We start from the raw sequence: 18,736 nt of genomic DNA, 5'->3' as shown, positions 1-18,736 counted from the left end.
TTGTTGTTTTATATCAGTCACGTGCTTTTCCATTCAAAGCTTCATGGAGGGGTTGTCACTGACATAAAGCGCCGGTGCCATCTACAGGAGATATAAACTGTCCCGTGTGATGCCAGACCGCAAAGGGCTTGATTTCCAGAGGACGAAAAATTTTTTTATTTGACATTCAACATTAATTGCTACTTAAATATACACTATGAAACAGTAAAAGTTGGATGTGCCAGTCTAGTTCGTCTTCAGTTTGTCTTTGAAGTCGTTTCAAGCAACTTTTGTGTCCAGCCACTTAACTTGGATCAGCGGCACTATCGATTGACAAAGAACAGAAGAACTATGTTAGAGGTAAATGTGGGGGGTGGGGGGGGGGGGGGCACAAGAGTGGAGTGGGCTACTTGTTGGGTTTCAGAGGTTATATCACGCTATGCCTCCACCTATTTGCAGATGCTACCTTAAATATAAGTTTTGAAACTCATCTATGTCCCCCCCCCCCGCCTTCTTTTTGTGCAGTGTTCTCCACTAATGTGAATGTTTTCTCTTCTCTACTCTACTCCTTGTCCGCAAGCGCTTTGGCAAGGGACTGCAGCACCTCCCTCTTGTCATACAGGTACATCTGCGTCTCCCACAGCATGTCTACTAGAATGGCATCGCTCACTTCATCAAGCATCACCTCCTGGGAAAGCTGCGGGCTCAGTCTGCAGGAGAGGGGAGGCAAATACAGTAACAACAGTGAGTCAAAAGATTGTTTTAATAGTACTGTTAGTAATAGTTGTAATCACAACAGGGGTGAAACAAGACATCTTTGTCGTGAAGAAACACCAACAAAAACTTTGACACTAACACATCCCGAGAGTATTTGCAAGTGCTTCTACCTGTGTAGATGTGATTGTAACATACCTGTGGTAGATGGTGTCAATCATTTCGCACCAGGCACTCGCTCGGTCCACGGCGCAGCCATCAGAGTCAGTACACTGTCCGGCAGCAAAGCAATGATGTCATGCACGTTAGCGCAAACTTAATTTTTTGAGTGAACTGATACTCACGCAGTCCACTAGCATCTTCCCCAGCTCCTTGGCTCCAACAATGCTCTTGGCTAGTTCCAGTGGATTTGAGGGTCGGAAAACATCCACGGAACTCACCGCCACCTGGGGTGGCTTACCTGAAGGACGCGGGGGGGGGGGGGGGGGGGGTGGTGAATAACTCAACAGGCACTTATCATCATTCGGCGCAGTGGAGCCTATTTGTATTCACACCGCTGGACAATTTAGAGTTTTCGGGCAACCCAACATGTATGTTTTTGAAAAAGTGTTACGGGGGGGACCCAACAACAAAAAAATCGCAGGAAGAACAAGCTAGCTCCACACAGGAAAGCCAGAACTGAGATTCAAATGTTTTCATATGTGCCTGTGTTATACTGCCCCCTGGTGGACGCGCACACACACACACACACACACACACACACACACACACACACACACACACACACACACACACACACACACACACACACACACACACACACACACACACACACACACACACACACACACACACACACACACACACACACACACACACACACACACACACACACACACACACACACACACACACACACACACACACAAAGGAGCACAAAGCTGGGCTGGAACACCAATTCATGACCTGAGTTTTGAATGTGGTCACAAAACGAATTAAACTCGTTAGTCAACCCATCGGTGCACAGTATTTGACTTTCTTACGTATGCGTGCACACAAGTGTGAGCGGCTTACCAGTCCCTAGAGAAACAACTAGCCCCAGCTTCTTGATCTCCACCCCATGACCCTGAGAATCAAGAGAGAATATTCTTGTAAATCAGACGGCTTTTAGTTTTTGAACACAGAAATTCAACAAAGTTGCATTACCTCTGCTTTTAACGCTTTGTAGTGCCGATGGATCTCCGACAAGGCGTCTAGAGTAGGGTTGTTGGCCAACAGCCCTCCGTCCAGAAAGCGTCCCATTGGCCGGAAGTAGGTTGGGGCGGCGCCACTGGAGCGGGCAGCTCGCCACACAAGTTGCTCTTATGAGAAGACATAACACAATAGATTCGCCTTGAAATGTGATTTGCGTGTTCCATGAGTGATGCCGAACATTCCTCCTTGCTGACTGACTGACAAAGTGACCAAGTGTCTCTCAGCGAAGCGCACGCACACACCTTCATCAGTCCCCTTCCTACGCTTACTGGCTGGCTCCACAGTGTATCCTACTAGCAACAAATCCTCATCCTCCCATCCTGCAACAGCAACACAGCTGGCGCACAGCGGCGACACAGCACGGCGAATCACGCACACCCTAAGGTACACACACACGGGTGGTTCTTACCTTCTGGGATGGTGAGGGGCTTGAAGGTGGCGGTGGTGGCGTAAGGGGACTCTCTGCCGACGGAGGGAGGGTCGTAGTTCCTGAAAATGTGAAGCTCTCCAGGGTGGCGGTCTGCCAGAACGCTGGTCACCATCACCCTGCGTGAGATACAAGAGTAAAGAAAGAAGAACTTAGCAGATTCACGGACAGTTGTCAGTCATCTCCCAAGCACTCTCACCCGTTTATGTGGAGTGTGTGTGTGGCTTTTGATGCTGGGGGGGAATCGGAATTTTACTGTTGACTTTGCAGAACAAGGGGGGAAAAGTCAGAATCGATCTGTAGTGTGAACACAGCCGAAAATATTGTGATAATCCAAAGAATTTTGTTGCATTTCAGTTTATTTTTTTCAATATCCAGGTAACATTTTTTTCATGATTTTATTACTTTTTGTATTATCGTTTTTGTATTCTTCTTCCATTTAAATTATTTGTTTGTCTTTTCGCCTAAAATTTACAGCTACTTTTTCCACATTTATTATTATTTTTTACAAAACTTATTCCCAGTAATTAAAAAAAAAAACAGTAACAAAGAAACAGTCTATCCTTTTCCTCTTTGACATTGATGACAAAATTCTGATTTTCTTTTGGACAGCAAAGAAAAGGAGGGTGTCTAAGATGGTTTATAAGTGTTGTAATGGGGCTGAATAAAGCAGCACCTGGGGTACTGGACGTCTGCCATTTTGGTATTCTCTCCAAACTCTTTCTTCAGGAAGTCCTCGAGTGGGGCCGATTCGTAGGGTCGCAAGCCTCTGAACACCTGCTCCTTCATCCGAAAGTACAAACAGCGGAGGTACTCCATGGACTTCCCTGCACATTAAAGCAGAGTTGTCATCACATTCATGTTGAGATGAGGGGTCAAGTGAGATGTGAAATTAAAAACACTAACAAACAAACAAAAACAACAAAAATATCCCAATGTGCAGACCATGGACAATAGCGAGGGCCAGAATGCCGCCAGTGCTGGTGCCGGCCACCCAGTCAAAGAGCTCCCTGATGGGCCGGCCGGCCTCCTTCTCCAAAGCGATCAGCATCTGGATCAGAACCAGGCCCCTGATCCCTCCTCCATCCAGACACAGCAACCTGTCCGTCCTGCAGAGGGTTCGAACGTAAACTGCAGTAAATCACTCCGCTTTCACCATGTAACAAAGCTACATGTACACACCTCCTTTTGTTCATCTTGGGACCGTCCACCTCTGACTTGCCTCTGCTCATTGCAGCGATCGTAGCTCCCATGTGTATTATGTCCTCAAATCCTGCGGGGTGATCAGATGGCAGTGGTTTGTGAAATCACGAAATGTCCATTTTCAGTCAGAGAGGGACACTTCAAACATTACACTGTGTGTATGTGGCAATGAGCCACATCACCAAACACGTGCTGAAAGCTAATTTAATAGGCAAAGGATTGACTTGTTCAACACCTAACATGCAAGCAATTAAAAAAAAAAAATCAACTCTTCATGTCTCTTAATTTAAAAATGCTATCACTAAGTTACATGAAACAAAGTACCTAAGTACAAGAAAATGTTAAGGAGATGCATCAAAGAGTTTAGAGGAGTGGCAGATAATGAGCAAGACGACAACGGTGTTACCTATGCCTGGCGCAGCAACTTTGTTGCCGATGGGCAGAGGGCTGCCGGGGGAGGGGGGCAGGCAGCGTTGCACACCCACACTACACAGCATGTCCAGCAGTATCTTTCTATTGGGACCTTGTTCGTTTTGTTTTTTTCCCCCCCAAACAACATGCACGGCAAATCGCAGTTAGACATGCACACACAAAGAAAGGGGTTACAAAATTTTTATTGGTAGGTTAATAATGATCATAAATAAAGATTAATAAATGACTTAATGGCAAGCTCAAGATGGCTTCCTTCAAATAAAATAAGTATGAGGAAACTCGGGAGTGACAAAAGAGGATTTTTAAGCAGTACCTTTGCTGGTGCGAGCGGCAATCAGGCCCGGCGTCTCTCCCAAGTCGTTGTGGATCTCCACGTTGGCTCCGAACACAATCAGAGCTTTGATCAGCTCCATGTGATCCATCTGTTCCCACACAACCGGTCATTATTCCGTTTGGCCAGGATTCGGGGCCACAAATCGCAGCCACGCACCTTCATGGCGAGGTGCAACGCCGTGTTTCCGTCCAGACCCTTCAGGTTGGCGTTTGCGCCGTGGGTGAGTAAGACCATAGCTGCTTCGAAGCGACCTTTCTTGGTGCAAATGTGCAGTGCACTCTCGCCTGTCTTACTGAGGTAGTTGATTGCGCTGCCCCTCTCCAGCAACATGCGGCACATCTAGAACGCAGGGCGTGTTGAGAGTAAAGCTCTCAGCGGTGGCGAGTAATGAAAAACAAATACGTTGTGCAAGTCATTGAGAAAATTCAGTCATGGTCTGTTCGCATGGCACAGTTGCACATTGGCCCACAACAAACAACGCTACAACTTAAAATGTAGGCTGGCGTTGGGGCTGTTTAGTGGGCCCGTCTGAGAAGTTCAACATTGCCCTCTGCTGTCAACTTTGTGTCGGCGCATCAGGCAGCTTCTTTTTTTGAAGATTTGCAATCGCAAAGGGCGCCCCGGTGATCCAATGGTGAGTGCGTCGACCTCCCAGTGCAGAGGTCGTGAGTTTGATCCCGGCCTCAGCCTTCCTGTGTGGAGTTTGCACGTTCTCCCCGGGCCTGTGTGGGTTTTCTCCGGGTTCTCCGGTTTCCTCCCACATTCCAAAAACATGCATGACAGGCTGATTGAACACTCGAAATTGTCCCTAGGTGTGAGTGTGGATGATTGTTCATCTCTGTGTGCCCTGCGATTGGCTAACAACCATTTCAGGGTGTCCCCCGCTTACTGCCCGACGACAGCTGGGGTAGGCTCCAGCACCCCCAGCGACCCTTGTGAGGATAAAGCGGATCGGAAAATGGATGGATGGCAGAAGCAAAGCAGGTGGGCCTTTAAATGTAGTGGCGTGCCGAAGTCGGGCGGTGGCACCTTGAGATGAGGGCATTTACCCCAGCCCCACACCCGCTGTTGCTGAAAAATTTCTACGAGAAAATGTCAAGGTCAGTTAATTGACATCTTGGGGTCACCGCTACATGGCGAGGAAAAAAAGAGACGGCAACAGCACGGAGGAACGTGAAGGAAAGCGTATTACAACATTGGTAAGAGATTTAGAGCACTAATATATTCTCCATCCATGGCCTTATCCATATATTATATTTATAATTTCGTAGTATAATCTGAAAAAAATAAATAAAAATATGATGTATTTATAAAGCGCTTTCACGACAGCTGCAGCTGTGAGAAAATGCTTTACAGAACATCCACAAGTAGCAGTGATCTTGTCGTATTGTATGTTGACGGTGTGTCGCTGGTGCTTGTACGTCAGTTAAGGTTGTTTCTGAGCTGGAAATCCACATCGGCGCTACATCACAACCCGTTCCCTTTGAAACACGTCATCGACAAGTAAACTGGTCAGTGGCAGTGAATGAGTTAAGTGTGAGAAATTTTGCCAGCTCTACAAGCTGTTGATAAGCTCTGGAATGACATGTTTTGTGATGTCCCTCACCTCTGCTGTTTTTGCCCAGTGGAGGGGCGTGCCTCCATACAAGGAGTCTTCGGCGTGCAGCTGGTCAGGGTCTGCTTTCAGGATCTCCTCTGTACAGCTGACAAAGAAAACATTTCTTATGAAGTGCTACCCATCATATGGAGTGACAATTTATGGAACTCGACAACGATTGTGGGGGTGAAAACTGTTTGCATACACATCAAAGCGGGACAGCCGCTTATCTCGCTCGACTTCTTTTCAATGATGATCGAAACCCGCAATTGTACTTTGGTTTTTCTGTGGATTTGTGTGTGTGTGTGTGTTTTAATGTTGCTTCAGAAGAGTACCAGTGATGGCAAAGAAGGAAATTATGATGAAAAGCAGTATTGGAGCTTAGTGTGAAGTCAGTAACAAGTGTATGTCCTGGCTGCTCAGTCCAATGTACAGTGGTGGCTTGACATACGATTGACTAATCTTGCAAGTTTTTTTAAGATTCCAGACTGCTTGCTCACCTCCTCTCACTGTACTTCATGGCAGAGTGGATTGGGTAGCCGGCGCCGCCGGGAACGTTGCACTTGGCCCCGCCTCCCAAGAGGGCTTTGACGGCCTCCACTCGGCCAAGGCGACAGGAAACGTGGAGCGGAGTCTCCCCGCTGTTGTTCAGCTCGTTCACGCCCGAGCACAGGCGCGAACACAACACCTGGTGACCACAGAACAATACCGATTGCCAAAATGAGGAGCAAAATTACAACTATGGAGAGGATGCGTCATGTAGAATTAGCTTGAGTAGTTAGTTTGTCTTAAAAGCACTGGAGTCATGATGGCTTACATAATTGGCAGCACTCAATTGCTCTGAAGGGTGGATTTGTTCTCAGTCTATTCCTTCATCGAAGTTGGGCCTATTAAGTTTGCTGCATAGCTGCAAGTCCATCGAGACGTGCGCTGATTTTTGTTCTAAGCCTTATTACTATTGTAGTTTGTTGCTTCTCAACCCATGCTTGGTTTGTCCACCGAATAATCGCACTTTGTAGTATTACTATAGAGCAGAGGCTGATATTTGAGAATATGGTAATTTTTTTCCCGCTCACCTGGATGATGGCAGGGGAGTCGTGCTTGGCGGCAATGTGCATTGGCGTCTCTCCCTGGTTGTCTCTGATGTCAGTGCGAGCCTGGCTCTCCTCCAGCAGCTCCTTCACACACGCCGCATCACTTCGCTCGCACGCCAGATGCAGCGGCGTCTGACCGAGTGCATCCCGAGCGTTGATCTGACTGCAAACATAAAACCTTTGACAGTGAACCCCAGTTTACGTCGGGGGATGCATTTCAGACCCATGTCTGACTTTGACTGTCTGGGTATGAGCTGCAGCCGACAACCGCAGTGTGGTCATGGTGTTTGTGTTTTACTCTTCAATCCTGTAGTTTGGTAACAATGTCGCGCCAGTGCCTCAGATCAGAAGGTTTGCATTGATTTATACAAACAAAAAGCCAACTGACAACAACTTCCTGGGAGTCCCGTCTCACCTCTGAACGTAGTTGTGTTTGAGACACTCCCTGAGGCCCGTGTCCACGGCGATGTGAGCGGCGCTCCAATCCGGGTGGTTACGCAGGCAGTCGACGATTATCTGGGCGGTCTCGGCCTTCATCGGCGGTAGTGTGTCATAGAAGGGCGGAAGTTTAAGTGCGTACTGCGGGAACCAGTTCATGGCATCCTCTTCTGACGCCACCTGGAAAAGCCTGATGCCAAAGGTGATGCGCATTTAGTCAAACTTGGTATATGGTTAACAACACTTCAAAAACTACTAAACTGATTTTTTAAAAAAACAAAAAAACTTTGGGGGAACCCAATAAACTCTGGCACATCTTGGTCAACATATTTATTTTTTGTATCAGTTGGTGTGACCTCCAAAAATGATCATGTTCAGTCAACAAGCAATAAATAGGTTCAATAGTGTACAGTCATACTTTGGTGTCAGACTTTGTATGTCAATATGCAATCATGGGCCAAAAGAGGAATACCATCTGTGACATTTCAGGTACACAAAATGTACATTTCACAAACACAACCATTACATGTGACATCTCCCTTGCCCCACTGACCTCAGGGCCGCTGCAGGTGTGTCGGGGCACATTAGCACACAATCCCATGATTGGCATTGGCTGTTTTTGTATAGAACCAGACGTCCTTCCTGCTTCAGCCTGATTTTCCCGCCCCCGCCGTAGTCGGACAACTGAACGTCCCTCACACGGTAAGGGTTGGTGAACAGGGTAGACACTGAGGTCACGGTGTCCAAAAGACGGCCCAGGAACTGCATCGTGACCTGGGAGGAATCATAATGTGAATCATTTCAAAACTTTTTCAACCATTAATGTGACCTATATCCTGTATAATTTCAGTGAAAAAAAACAAACATTTTTACATTACATTTTTACATTACAGCTGGGAAGGAAAAGTAACTTTGATAATGCGGTTGCACAAGTACGCATACCTTATGACTGGGGATGGAGCTGTGTTCAGAAATCACCAATCACAGTTGCACGTAATGTAACTTTGTACGCTGCTAAGCTACGTGCTGCATGGTTAAAGCTACAAGGCCACAGTAGGCGTACATCCCACAAATGCTTTTCTTGTTTAACATGACTTCTGGCATCCTAGTGCAAGATACACTTTACCCATGACTTTTCCTTTTTCTCTGCTTGTATTTTGAGGCTTTCAAATAGTCCCTTCCATTTTGTTAGTGCCCTTAACGTCAGTAGCATCTGTCAAAGCCTGTAAACAATGGTAGGGGGTATTCAGGTCAAGTGTCAGGTCAATGCAGTGAAACAGTAGCCCCCATCAAAATAGGCCCACAGTGACCTCTGAATGGCCTTCGCTCAAGACTTTCACTGAGCCACTAGGCCACGTGTAGCCCAAAATCTACACTCTTACGAGTACCAGTCAAGAGGCGATCAGCAGCATTTTGGACCAACTGGAGACGCTTGATGCAGAATTGTCCGACTCCAAAATAAATTGCATAGCAATAATCTAGCCGAGATGTGAAGAAAGCATGAATTACTGTTTCAAAGAGCTCTTGAGAAAGGAGAGGCTTTACTTTAGCCAGCTGCCTAAGATGAAAGAAGCTGGAGTGAACAACAGCACCAATTTGCCGGTCCAATTAAATGTTACTGTCAAGTTCGAGACTGTTGGCTTGAGATCAGTAGCCAAGTCAGGAGGTTTGGAAATGCAAGAAATCCACTGTCAACAAGGTCTTGATTTCCTCCAGACAAGATAAAAGTGACCGAATGAGAAAGTGTCTTTTTTGCTCAGCGGGATGTAGATGTGACAGTCTCTGCATAGCAGTGGAAGGAAATACCATGTTTACTTAAGATGGAACTCAAAGGAAGCAGATACAATGAAAACAGCAGAGGCTCCAGAATTGAACCCAGTGGAACACCATATGACAGTTCAAGACTCAGAGCGAGCATGGGTCATACAAAAAGTTCTGTCAGCCAAATAGGATGTAAACCACTGAAGGGCGCTAGCACTAATGCCCACCAGGTGCTGCAAACGACCCAACAGAGTACTGTACAGTGGTCCACGCTGCAGTTAGATCAACAAAACAAGTTACACATCATATCCAGTGTTATTTTCCAGGAGGATGTCATTATAAACTCATAACATGACTCACTCTGTGTTATGCATCATTTTCTGGTGTAGCTCCCTAATGATTTAAACATGCTGTGGTGCAACCCTGGCTCAAGAAACCTGGCCTTGACAAAAATGTACAGTAAAATTTTGGACGCAGTTCCACGCTGTTTTTTTATCCCAAAAACTCTGGGTTCATGTGCAGTTAAATATTTCTTGGGTGAACGTAAGGTCATGGAGGTCTTCGAGTAAGCAAGATCGTTGCATACCACAGTCAGCTCTGGTGCGAGTTTGGATATTGCTATTCATCCATTTGTCTTGAACACAGCATGACTTCAGCTCTGTTTCATTTCATATGGAACTTATCACATTCGTTTTTCACATGAAAAGGACAGTAAGATGAATTATTTCACTTTGTTTGTGTAACCCTGCCTAAGGGGCTGCAAGAACACAATTTATTCACACAAAAGTCAGAACATTCAAGCATTAAAACAAGTGCTGCTCAGCGCTCTAACGGTGCTGAACTGAAAGGGAGCCTTTAGATAACGACCCAATCAACGCTGGTATCTTGGCTGTCGTTTGTCTCAGTTGTACGTTTCCCATTAAAAAACAAAGCATTGGAGGTGAAACTCCATTATGAATGATAAAACAAGTCCATTCATTCTACTCGCACGTTTCAGGTCGTCCAGTTCATTTCGCATGACAACAAACACGTCAGAGCCGAAAGGCGGTGAAAGCAGTCATTTAAAGTCGTTTAAAAAACGGCTCCCATTGTGAAAACAAAACTTCATAAATTACATTTCTCCCCGTTAGTCGTAGATAATCGCGTTAAGTATCGCAGCAGCAGAGCACGGAACATACTTACAACAACCTCTTCTTTGTGATGTCTGACTTATGACAGCGGAAAAAAAAGACTACGCTGCAACCAAGCCTGATGAGTGACACTATAAGAACCAATCACACAGCTCACTTATCACTATGTAGGCGGGAGATAATAATTGAAACATATCGTGAAAATCATTTAATCACAATACTAACCCCCCCTCCACCCGAAACGAAACAATAAAATGATTCATGATACTTCGTGTGGTTCTTTTATCTCAGTACTTATTTATTTGTTTGTGTGTTTGTTTTTTGTTTATTTATCTGGCGGGGTTAAATAGTAAAATCTGTATGTAAAACTAAGTAATGAAATAAAATGTTGGGACCAATCAAATTAAATTAACAACAACATACAAGGACATACCATCTATAGAACAAACAAAAGTAAAATTGGGCAAACAAGAAGTATAAAAAAGAAGGGTCTCAAGTTTATTTCCTAAATATAAATCACAGTCTTCTGGTTGGATTTGAAACTTAATTATATATATATATATAAAAAATAGACAGTCCAAATAGAAGCTGTCTGAAATTTACATTGAAATTTGAAATTGATAAAATTATTCAGGTCAGTCCAAAAATACAGTATGAGTACAATACAGTCCCAAAAACAAATGGGATATTGTTTCCAGTTAATTAGAGCAAAACAGCATCATAAGTCAATGTTCATTTTAGATTTTAGCATCTTAATTTTTACCAATTTTTTAAAGGCCCCATATCAATGTGTTTCTACTTAAAGATTTTCTAGACAAAAGCCACGCAGTTTTCCAGTTTCTATCACCAGTAATCTCATAAATGTTGTTGTCACACCGGGATGACGTCGGCTAATAAAAGTGAAGCGCGGGGTTTGTAGGTTGTGGTGAGTGTCTTCCTTGTTTCCACGACGACCAGGGGGGCTGGCCTCAACCACGTGACACACAGGAGCAGGCAGAATTCAGTATCCGTGATTGCGTGCGTGCGTGTCGCGGACAGTTCGGCCGCGGTCGAACCAAGCAGAGCCGAACCCCCCACCCCCTGTCTCCGGTAACCGATTCCAGACGGGAACCGCATAATGGAGCTCTCGGCGATGGGCGACCGCGTCTTCGCCGCGGAAGCCATACTGAAGCGCCGCGTCCGCAAGGTGAGTCTGCGCTACCACCACCTCCACCGTCCTCCCGCGTGTTTTGACAGATGTTATCCGCGGGAAAGTCGTTCGTCTTCGACTCTCTCTCCGGCGCCGGAGGCCTCTGGCTTGCTAAGCTACATGCTAAGGTATCCCGCGAAAGTGTTCAAGACGTGACTGCCGTTTTGATGCGTTTGCCCGGCAGTAAAAGTCACACAAAAGAGGCTCGCTTGTGAAAGACTGAGGCCGGGAGTAGTGTTTAAACTGGGGCCTGATTTATGGCAGCTAACGGTGGCTAAGCTACGCGGCCCCAATGGGCGTACATACCACAGATGTCTCTTGTTAAATGTGACTTTTGTCTTCCCTCATACAAGATGCTTTCAAACCATACCCCTTTATTATGGTTGGCTTCCTATTTGAGGATTTCCAGTAGTTCCTTCAACTTTTGTTAGAGGCCACAAGGTCAGCAGTATCAGTCAAAAGCCTGTCAACAATACTAGGGGGTGCTCAGGTCAAGTGTCAGGTACATGCAGTGAACCAGTAGCCCCTCTGAAAAGGCCTCCGGTGACCTCTGAATGGCCTTAACTCAAAACTTTCACTGAGCTTCTTGCCACATGTGCCTACTACACCAGTGAATCTCATTTTGGTTTAATGGGCTCCATGAAACAGTATGCTGTATTAAAAATTGCATGTGCCTGCATACAGGGCCTGAGTGGGACTCCTTTTCAGACCTCCCCACTGTTCAACATGGTAATGAAGATATGCAATTTTACAAGGGCTGTGCGGTTAACCAAATTTAATTGCGATTTTGATTATTACACTCCATGATTGCAAAGCTGGCGAAAGCGCTTATATGACATTCTCACTTCTGATCTTCACTGACATTATGACTTCTCACATGAATCGGACAGCGGCACTGTGGTCGACTGGTTAGCACTTGCACTTCACAATGCAGACATGCAGGGTTCGATTCCGGCTCCTGTGTGAAGTTTGCATGTTCTCTCCATACTAATAACTATCTTTTTTTTTTAAATGACAAGGTGGGGGGGACGTTTTTCAAATTACACCTTGACAAATATATTTGAATTCATGGATAAATCACATAACGTCTGCACTTGTGCATGTTTTTCTTGCAGGGGAGACTTGAATATTTGGTGAAATGGAAGGGATGGGCAATGAAGTAAGTGCTGCTTCAACTGATCACGTGTACCCAAAAGTCCCTTATTTATTTATTTCAAGTCTAAATATAGAATTATTTTGTTTGTTTTAAGTATATTTTAAGATATGTCCTCTTTCGATGTGTTCTTTGTTCTCATTCAGGGACAGCACCTGGGAGCCAGAAGACAATATTCTGGATGACAGGCTCATACTAGGCTTTGAGCAAAAGTCAGTAGATGGCATCAATTTAAAATAAGTTTCAATTCGTTTCACACACAAATAATTATTCTATTTCTGCAACAGGGGTGGTGGGCATTTGTTTTATGAATTACTGTAGTTCCACAGCCACGGGGGCATTTTCTTCTAAAGTGCAAGACGATCCAGACTGCTAATTTGGGCACGGGGTTTTAAGAAGGCAAAACTATGATTTGAGGAAATGCACATATGTTGTGTTTGTGGTTGTCATAATAAACTGTGTTACTGTTTTATTTCTCTATTTTCTTTTCAGGGAAAGAGAGCGGGACCGTAACGGCCCCAAAAAGCGAGGGCCGAAACCCAGAAACCTGGTAATAAAGGTACATGAAAATGAGGCTAATGTCCACTTTTTTTATTGGCACTCTCAAAACGGTAGTCATTTAGCTGACCGAAATGCTCCTTAAATTGAAGCCCTTCTCAGTATGACACCATCCAGTGACAATAAACAAAACATAATGCTAATTTATTGAATCAAAATTTTCAGGGAGGGAATATCATTTATCTTCATTTCTCCAACTATAAAAATTGTTTGGTAAAATGGATGTTTTTTTTTCCAGCCTCAGAAAGGTGAAACAAGCTCTCAATGCACCAAATCTCGCCAAGCGAAATCGCACTCCGCTTCCAGCCGAGTGACTCCTTCCTCCTCTTCCTCTTCCGTGCCTCACACTTTGGCCCCCACGTCCCCGAAGCTCAGCTCCCTGGCCGCAACCCACAAGCTAAAGAAGGACATTCACCGCTGCCACCGCATGTCCCGCCGCCCCCTGCCCCGTTCGGACCCCATGGCGTCCTCTTTCCCCGGGTCCGGCGGCTTCCCGTCCCGCCCTCATGCCTCGCCTTTCTCCGAGACCGTGCGCATCCTCAACCGCCGCGTAAAGCCCCGCGAGGTCAAGCGCGGGCGTATCATCCTCAACCTGAAGGTAATCGACAAGCCGGGTCGCAGCGGCTCGGCGAGTGGCGGCTCTCGCAGTCTCCCGGGGGGCCGCCAGAATATCCCGTCCCGCAATCGCATTATCGGGAAGAAGGGAGAAGCTCCCTATAGACCTTTCCAGCCCCCGCTGAAGATGCTCGGCTTCCCAATGTACGGGAAGCCTTTTGGGTTGCAGTGCGGGGGACCCCTAGCCTTTCAACCTCAAACAGGGTCCTGCAACGGCAGGAACACCCGTCCTACCCCATCCAACTTGCCCGCTTCCGCACCCCCTTCCCAATCTGTCCCACAATCCAAAACTCCTGCAGAATCTCCAAATATCGCCCCGTCTGCTCCCGCCAACCCTGCTGCGTCGCCCACTCTACCTACCGGGGAGGACGCCGGCGACGCCCCGGGTGCCTCATTGCCCCAAGGTGGCGGTGGCCCGCCGGAACAAGCCAGGGTGCCCGCCGAGGGTGACCCAGACTGGCACCCGCAAATGGGACCCAGCTGCAAGGACGTGGTGGTCACCGACGTCACCACCAACCTGGTCACCGTCACCATCAAGGAGTTCCCCTCCCCCGCTTCAGGCCCCGCCTCGCCTGTCTCGGCGGAGGGCGCCGCATCCCCACTGCCATGCGCCGCTGACACCACAGACACCACCCCGCCCAAGCCATAACAGGTCATGTGGTACCACCATTGAATAGTTGTTGCCACTGCATCATTGAAAAAGATAAGAATGCTCACCTTTTCGAGATCTTAATTTCACAGTCAAAATAATTGGCACAGAGCCCTGTGACGAGTAAGCTAAAACCGTGAGTCGTTGTCGCTCTACCTAAAATGCTCTTAAGTTTGTTATAGTTACATAAACCTCCCAAATCAACTATAATCCAATTTCAAACTCTTCATACATGCCCTTTAAATTCTTAAAACATTTCCTGACAAATGATTGGAGTTTGGAAAAAAAAAATAATGAATGCACTGAAATTGCATTTGTACATGTACATGCACATGCGCTCAAGACAGGCTAGAATAGTGCTTTGTTGTCATATTGTGGAATCTTTTAAGAAGGTGATTCTCAACTAGTGGGTCTGGATCCAAAAGTGGGGCACAGATAGTAAAAAAAAAAAAAAAATCCACATTTTTGTATTCAGGTTTTTTTTTTTCTTCTCTTCAGAACTGTACTGAGGCAGATACAATATTGGGTAAGGACCCGGAAATATTCACTAGTCACTAGCTACTCCGTAAACAAATAATGTGCAGCTCAGCCTTTGGATAACGGATATCATAGATTGCAATTACAGATATTCGATACCATCATTTTCCAGACTGATACCGAGTACAGTACTGATACATTGTGTCAAACCGCCGCAGTATGGCGCCAACTGCTTGCTTCTGTTGCGCTTGGAGCTGCAGAGCTGTTCCGAATATTTTAATACAAATTATATGAGAAATACAGTATATTACAAGCGGTGAGCAGCGCAGCAGGATCACCACAGTGATACGGCTATTGCTAAATTCATACCTCTATGAATGTGCCGCTTAAAACAAGAGTCCATTTGAAATAAATGGCGTGGCCTCAAGGTTAGAATACAACCAAATTCCGCCCATCCATTGAATTGTCAAATGTATTTGAAAGTGTTTCACTTGAATTTGATGGCAGCTACTACGTCCCACCTGCCACTTGACTATACTTTGTTCACTTGGATAGCCGCGTTGCGTTCATGCGCACTTGGACAAACGCTCATTTGTGAACAGTGTGAAAGAAGTCGTCTGCGAAGGAGCCTTTTAACCGCCCCGCCCTCCCAAACAACCCCGCCCTTGCTGATTTTTCTTCAAATGCAGGTCCTGACAGTTTCGACGTGTTTTTGCACTGAACACACTGCAGTACGATGAAGTGAATAATGAATGAAATGCACTTGACTGCGTCCATAGACTCATGTACTGTAGTTCGTCAATGCCTTTCACTTTGAACGCAGAATACAGTATACACAGAAAGTACAAGCCAGTATTTATATGCACACGTAGTAAGCCGCATCGGTAGACTTTGTAACTTATGGTGATCCTTCATCCCAAGCCGCACTCCGGGCGACGACCGTTTTAACCTCGCCTCAGCTCCGAAGAAGCAAACACTTCCGTTAGCCTGCCACAACTTAAGCATGAATATGAAGACGCAAGCTTGTAAAAAGAAAATGACGTCTCCTCTTGTTCTTCTGCATACTGGATGGTTCTCCTTGTTGTCAGTACTCATAGGCTCACTCGGAGCGGCTCCTTCCAAAAATGGACCACATGAAGAAAGAGTCACTTCTTTTAAAGTTGAATGATTTTTTAAAATATATTTTTTTTGGAATGGGCTCTTCTGAGGATCGTGTATGTCCGCTATGTTTAAGTTGTGGGTAGAAGTCGTGTAGAAGTGTACCAAGGTGTTGGGCTACTTGCCGTTGTCATAAGGGGTAGCATAACTCGATTTAGTGGCCTATCTTTCTACCAAATAGGATTCTTTTTTTTAGGTGTGTTTCCCTTTTGTAATTTTATTAATGGCGTACATATATAATTTTCCAGTGCTTTATTTCGCACTGCTTTTTTGAAAGGAAGGATCCTTGTTGATGAATTGAACCATGTGCTTTTAAATTGTATTCTATGTACTATAGTACATTTTCGAATTATGCATAATTATGTTTAATGTGATGCAATTCGACGTGAGTTTGATCCAGAAGGCTGTCTTTGTTAGCTCGTTTATGAGTTCTGTACACGGGTGACATTGTAATGTACGTATCTCTCTGAAGCATGTTTTCAATTGTACAAATGATATATATTCACTTGTCATGTTACCTGTTTACTGCCGTTGCTTTCTGTGTGTTTTTCCTTTTACGAGGCTTTAAATTAAAAAGCTGTCCCGAAGCAGTTTGCCTAATTTCTTAAAAATACACTTGCAACAAAGTCGAATGAGGAATCAAACTATCACCGTCATAAAACATGAACTTGTTTTAAACAATTTGCCCAAGCTAACCACATGGGCAAATTTTAAAGTTGTTGATTCTGAATGACAAAAGTGTATTATAAAGTAGCCAGTGTAATATGAAGTTACACAGTAAAATGTTTTTAAAAAAGTTGTAAAATGATGTCTGATGTTCACCATAGACAGCATTGAACATAATTTTTTATTCAGATGCCGGTAGCTTTAATTTTCGGAGTGTGCTTGTTTGTTTTTATTTTTCAAAAATGCTTTTGTTTGTTTTAATATTAGTTTGTTTCTAAATACAGTCACCTCCAAAAGTATTGGAACAGCACGGTTAATTCCTTTGTTTTTTGTTATCCTCAAGACATTTGGGTTTCAGATCAAAACATGAATATTAGACAACAGTGCAGAATTCCAGATTTTACTTCATGGTAAACTGATTCATTGTAAACCTGATAAACTCCTTTTTGTTGACATTTTGTTCAGGGTCATTGTCGTGTTGCATGATGAAGCTTCTCGCAATTAGTTTTGGCTCAATTTGTTTTCTGTGTTGTGGTTTTGGAGACCTCATCATTCATTCGGCTGCTGCTATTGCAAATCGTTTGTATTATTAGTTTAAGGTCTGTGCTTGGCAATTTTTGTGACTTAGGTTAGAAATCCAGGTAATTCCCAAGTGGTTCACATACTTTTTTTTTTTTTGGCCCACTGAATGCAATGTTTGCTCTTCAACCTTTATGAAAGTGAGAAGGAATGCTCATGGAATTTAAACTGGTATAAGTTCCTTTTCACATCTCGTTCAAATTTGTCTTAGTTATAAGCACCAATCCTGTTGCTTTTCCGAACCTGTTCTGCCGATATTTTATGAAAGCGATTTACGTTCCAGTAATATTTCAATATTCCGCACAGTGGCGCTGTTGGGCTGCACAAGAAAGGCTCCTTCAGCTGCATCATGAAGGCTGCTTCAACGTCAAGGTATTCTTTTCTTTATCGTTCCAACTGTTCTGAAATGACTTCAGATGACACCAGAAGCACTCGTATCTATTTCCACTCCTGCAGCGCACGTCCTCTATTGAGAGGCCAGACCGAATTAAAGTCGTCCCCTTGGTGTCATCAGTGGCCCACTTCCGCGGAAGTGCGTGCGTTCGCATGTCACGTCTGCCACCTCTGGAGATTAAGCTGCCAATCTCGGCTGCCCGTGGCACCATTTATTATATGGCTCGTGCCTCGCTCTAGTGGAGTCCTATTAAGCCTCGTTTCGAGCATTTACGACTCTGAAACGAGAAGCTAAACGTTAGTTTGACTTCTCAAAGCCTGTTTCCACCCCCAAATGAATTTATTAAAGGTAATTAATTCGCAGCAGCCCCTCGAAAACATTGTTCGTGTTTTCAGTTGAATTCTGCTCCAATCTTCCGACCACTTCCATCAAAATAATTTGAATGTGTTCTTTAATCAAAGGCATCTACTGTAAAGGGTAGTGCGAAAATATGACAAAGGTGGTACGTATTACGTAGCATTTATAGCAGTCTGGAGACCTATAAAGATAGTGTAATAGAATACAGAATTTGGCCAAGTGGTTCATCCGCTGATAACGACTTAGCAAGAATGCCCCCATAACTCCCCACTGGTCTCTTAGAATCATTGAAGCTCTTCATGCAGTTCAATTGCGCCATCCGATACTTTGATCACATACCCAAGCTTGAGTTTGTTAGCGTTATGTGGCTAGCACATTCATTTTGGATTGGATAAACTTTATTGAACTGTCTGTTCATGTTCCTTTTCAGCAGCGCAGAATGCTTTCATTTTAGTTCCAGCTCACTTTGACAACTTTTCTCCTACACAGTACTCATCTATGTTGTGCCCCCCCCCCCCGCCCCCCGCGTTCAACAAAACAAAGCAATTGATTTATTCCCTTTCATTGTGTGTGAGAGC

The 18,736-nt window shown here is 44.9% G+C and overlaps 2 protein-coding genes across 4 annotated transcripts; one reads left to right on the top strand and one right to left on the bottom strand.

Annotated features, from left to right (window-relative positions):
• Positions 1-132: 132 nt before the first annotated feature.
• pla2g6 (phospholipase A2, group VI (cytosolic, calcium-independent)) lies at positions 133-10,473 on the bottom strand. 3 transcript variants are annotated; one of them, XM_086121111.1, is made up of 19 exons: positions 10,416-10,473; positions 8,026-8,246; positions 7,450-7,662; positions 7,017-7,197; positions 6,441-6,628; positions 5,950-6,046; positions 4,500-4,682; positions 4,323-4,431; positions 3,984-4,100; positions 3,557-3,647; positions 3,320-3,483; positions 3,051-3,201; positions 2,357-2,493; positions 2,190-2,267; positions 1,900-2,054; positions 1,768-1,819; positions 1,038-1,153; positions 892-965; positions 133-689 (listed from the first exon to the last, which is right to left on the bottom strand). In XM_086121111.1, the coding sequence occupies exons 2-19, from the start codon at positions 8,238-8,240 to the stop codon at positions 542-544; spliced, it is 2,469 nt and encodes an 822-aa protein (XP_085977237.1). In that variant the 5' UTR covers positions 8,241-8,246; positions 10,416-10,473; the 3' UTR covers positions 133-541. The 3 variants fall into 3 exon arrangements, with proteins under 3 accessions (XP_085977237.1, XP_085977235.1, XP_085977236.1); XM_086121109.1 differs by lacking the exon at positions 2,190-2,267; XM_086121110.1 differs by lacking the exons at positions 2,190-2,267; positions 10,416-10,473 and adding an exon at positions 8,415-8,757.
• Positions 10,474-11,303: 830 nt separating this feature from the next.
• cbx6a (chromobox homolog 6a) lies at positions 11,304-16,749 on the top strand. The gene is made up of 5 exons (XM_086120421.1): positions 11,304-11,549; positions 12,668-12,711; positions 12,852-12,917; positions 13,198-13,264; positions 13,502-16,749. The coding sequence occupies exons 1-5, from the start codon at positions 11,481-11,483 to the stop codon at positions 14,525-14,527; spliced, it is 1,272 nt and encodes a 423-aa protein (XP_085976547.1). The 5' UTR covers positions 11,304-11,480; the 3' UTR covers positions 14,528-16,749.
• The last annotated feature ends 1,987 nt before the right edge of the window (positions 16,750-18,736 follow it).

The sequence above is a fragment of the Hippocampus guttulatus genome, chromosome 9 (genome assembly GCF_054856545.1).
Source record: "Hippocampus guttulatus isolate MCC_2025c chromosome 9, RoL_Hgut_1.0, whole genome shotgun sequence".
NCBI classification, from domain to species: Eukaryota; Metazoa; Chordata; class Actinopteri; order Syngnathiformes; family Syngnathidae; genus Hippocampus; species Hippocampus guttulatus.
Note: the sequence above shows the minus strand (reverse complement) of the source record. Positions and strands in the feature narration are given on the sequence as shown.

Coding starts and splice junctions, on each gene's coding strand:
- pla2g6 (XM_086121111.1), bottom strand. CDS start 8,240: ATGCAGTTCCTGGGCCGTCTTTTGGACACCGTGACCTCAGTGTCTACC. Junction 7,663..8,025: donor ACACCTGCAGCGGCCCTGAG/GTCAGTGGGGCA, acceptor CTTTGGCATCAG/GCTTTTCCAGGTGGCGTCAG. Junction 4,432..4,499: donor CGTTGCACCTCGCCATGAAG/GTGCGTGGCTGC, acceptor GTGTGGGAACAG/ATGGATCACATGGAGCTGAT.
- cbx6a (XM_086120421.1), top strand. CDS start 11,481: ATGGAGCTCTCGGCGATGGGCGACCGCGTCTTCGCCGCGGAAGCCATA. Junction 12,918..13,197: donor ATACTAGGCTTTGAGCAAAA/GTCAGTAGATGG, acceptor TTTTCTTTTCAG/GGAAAGAGAGCGGGACCGTA. Junction 13,265..13,501: donor CCAGAAACCTGGTAATAAAG/GTACATGAAAAT, acceptor TTTTTTTTCCAG/CCTCAGAAAGGTGAAACAAG.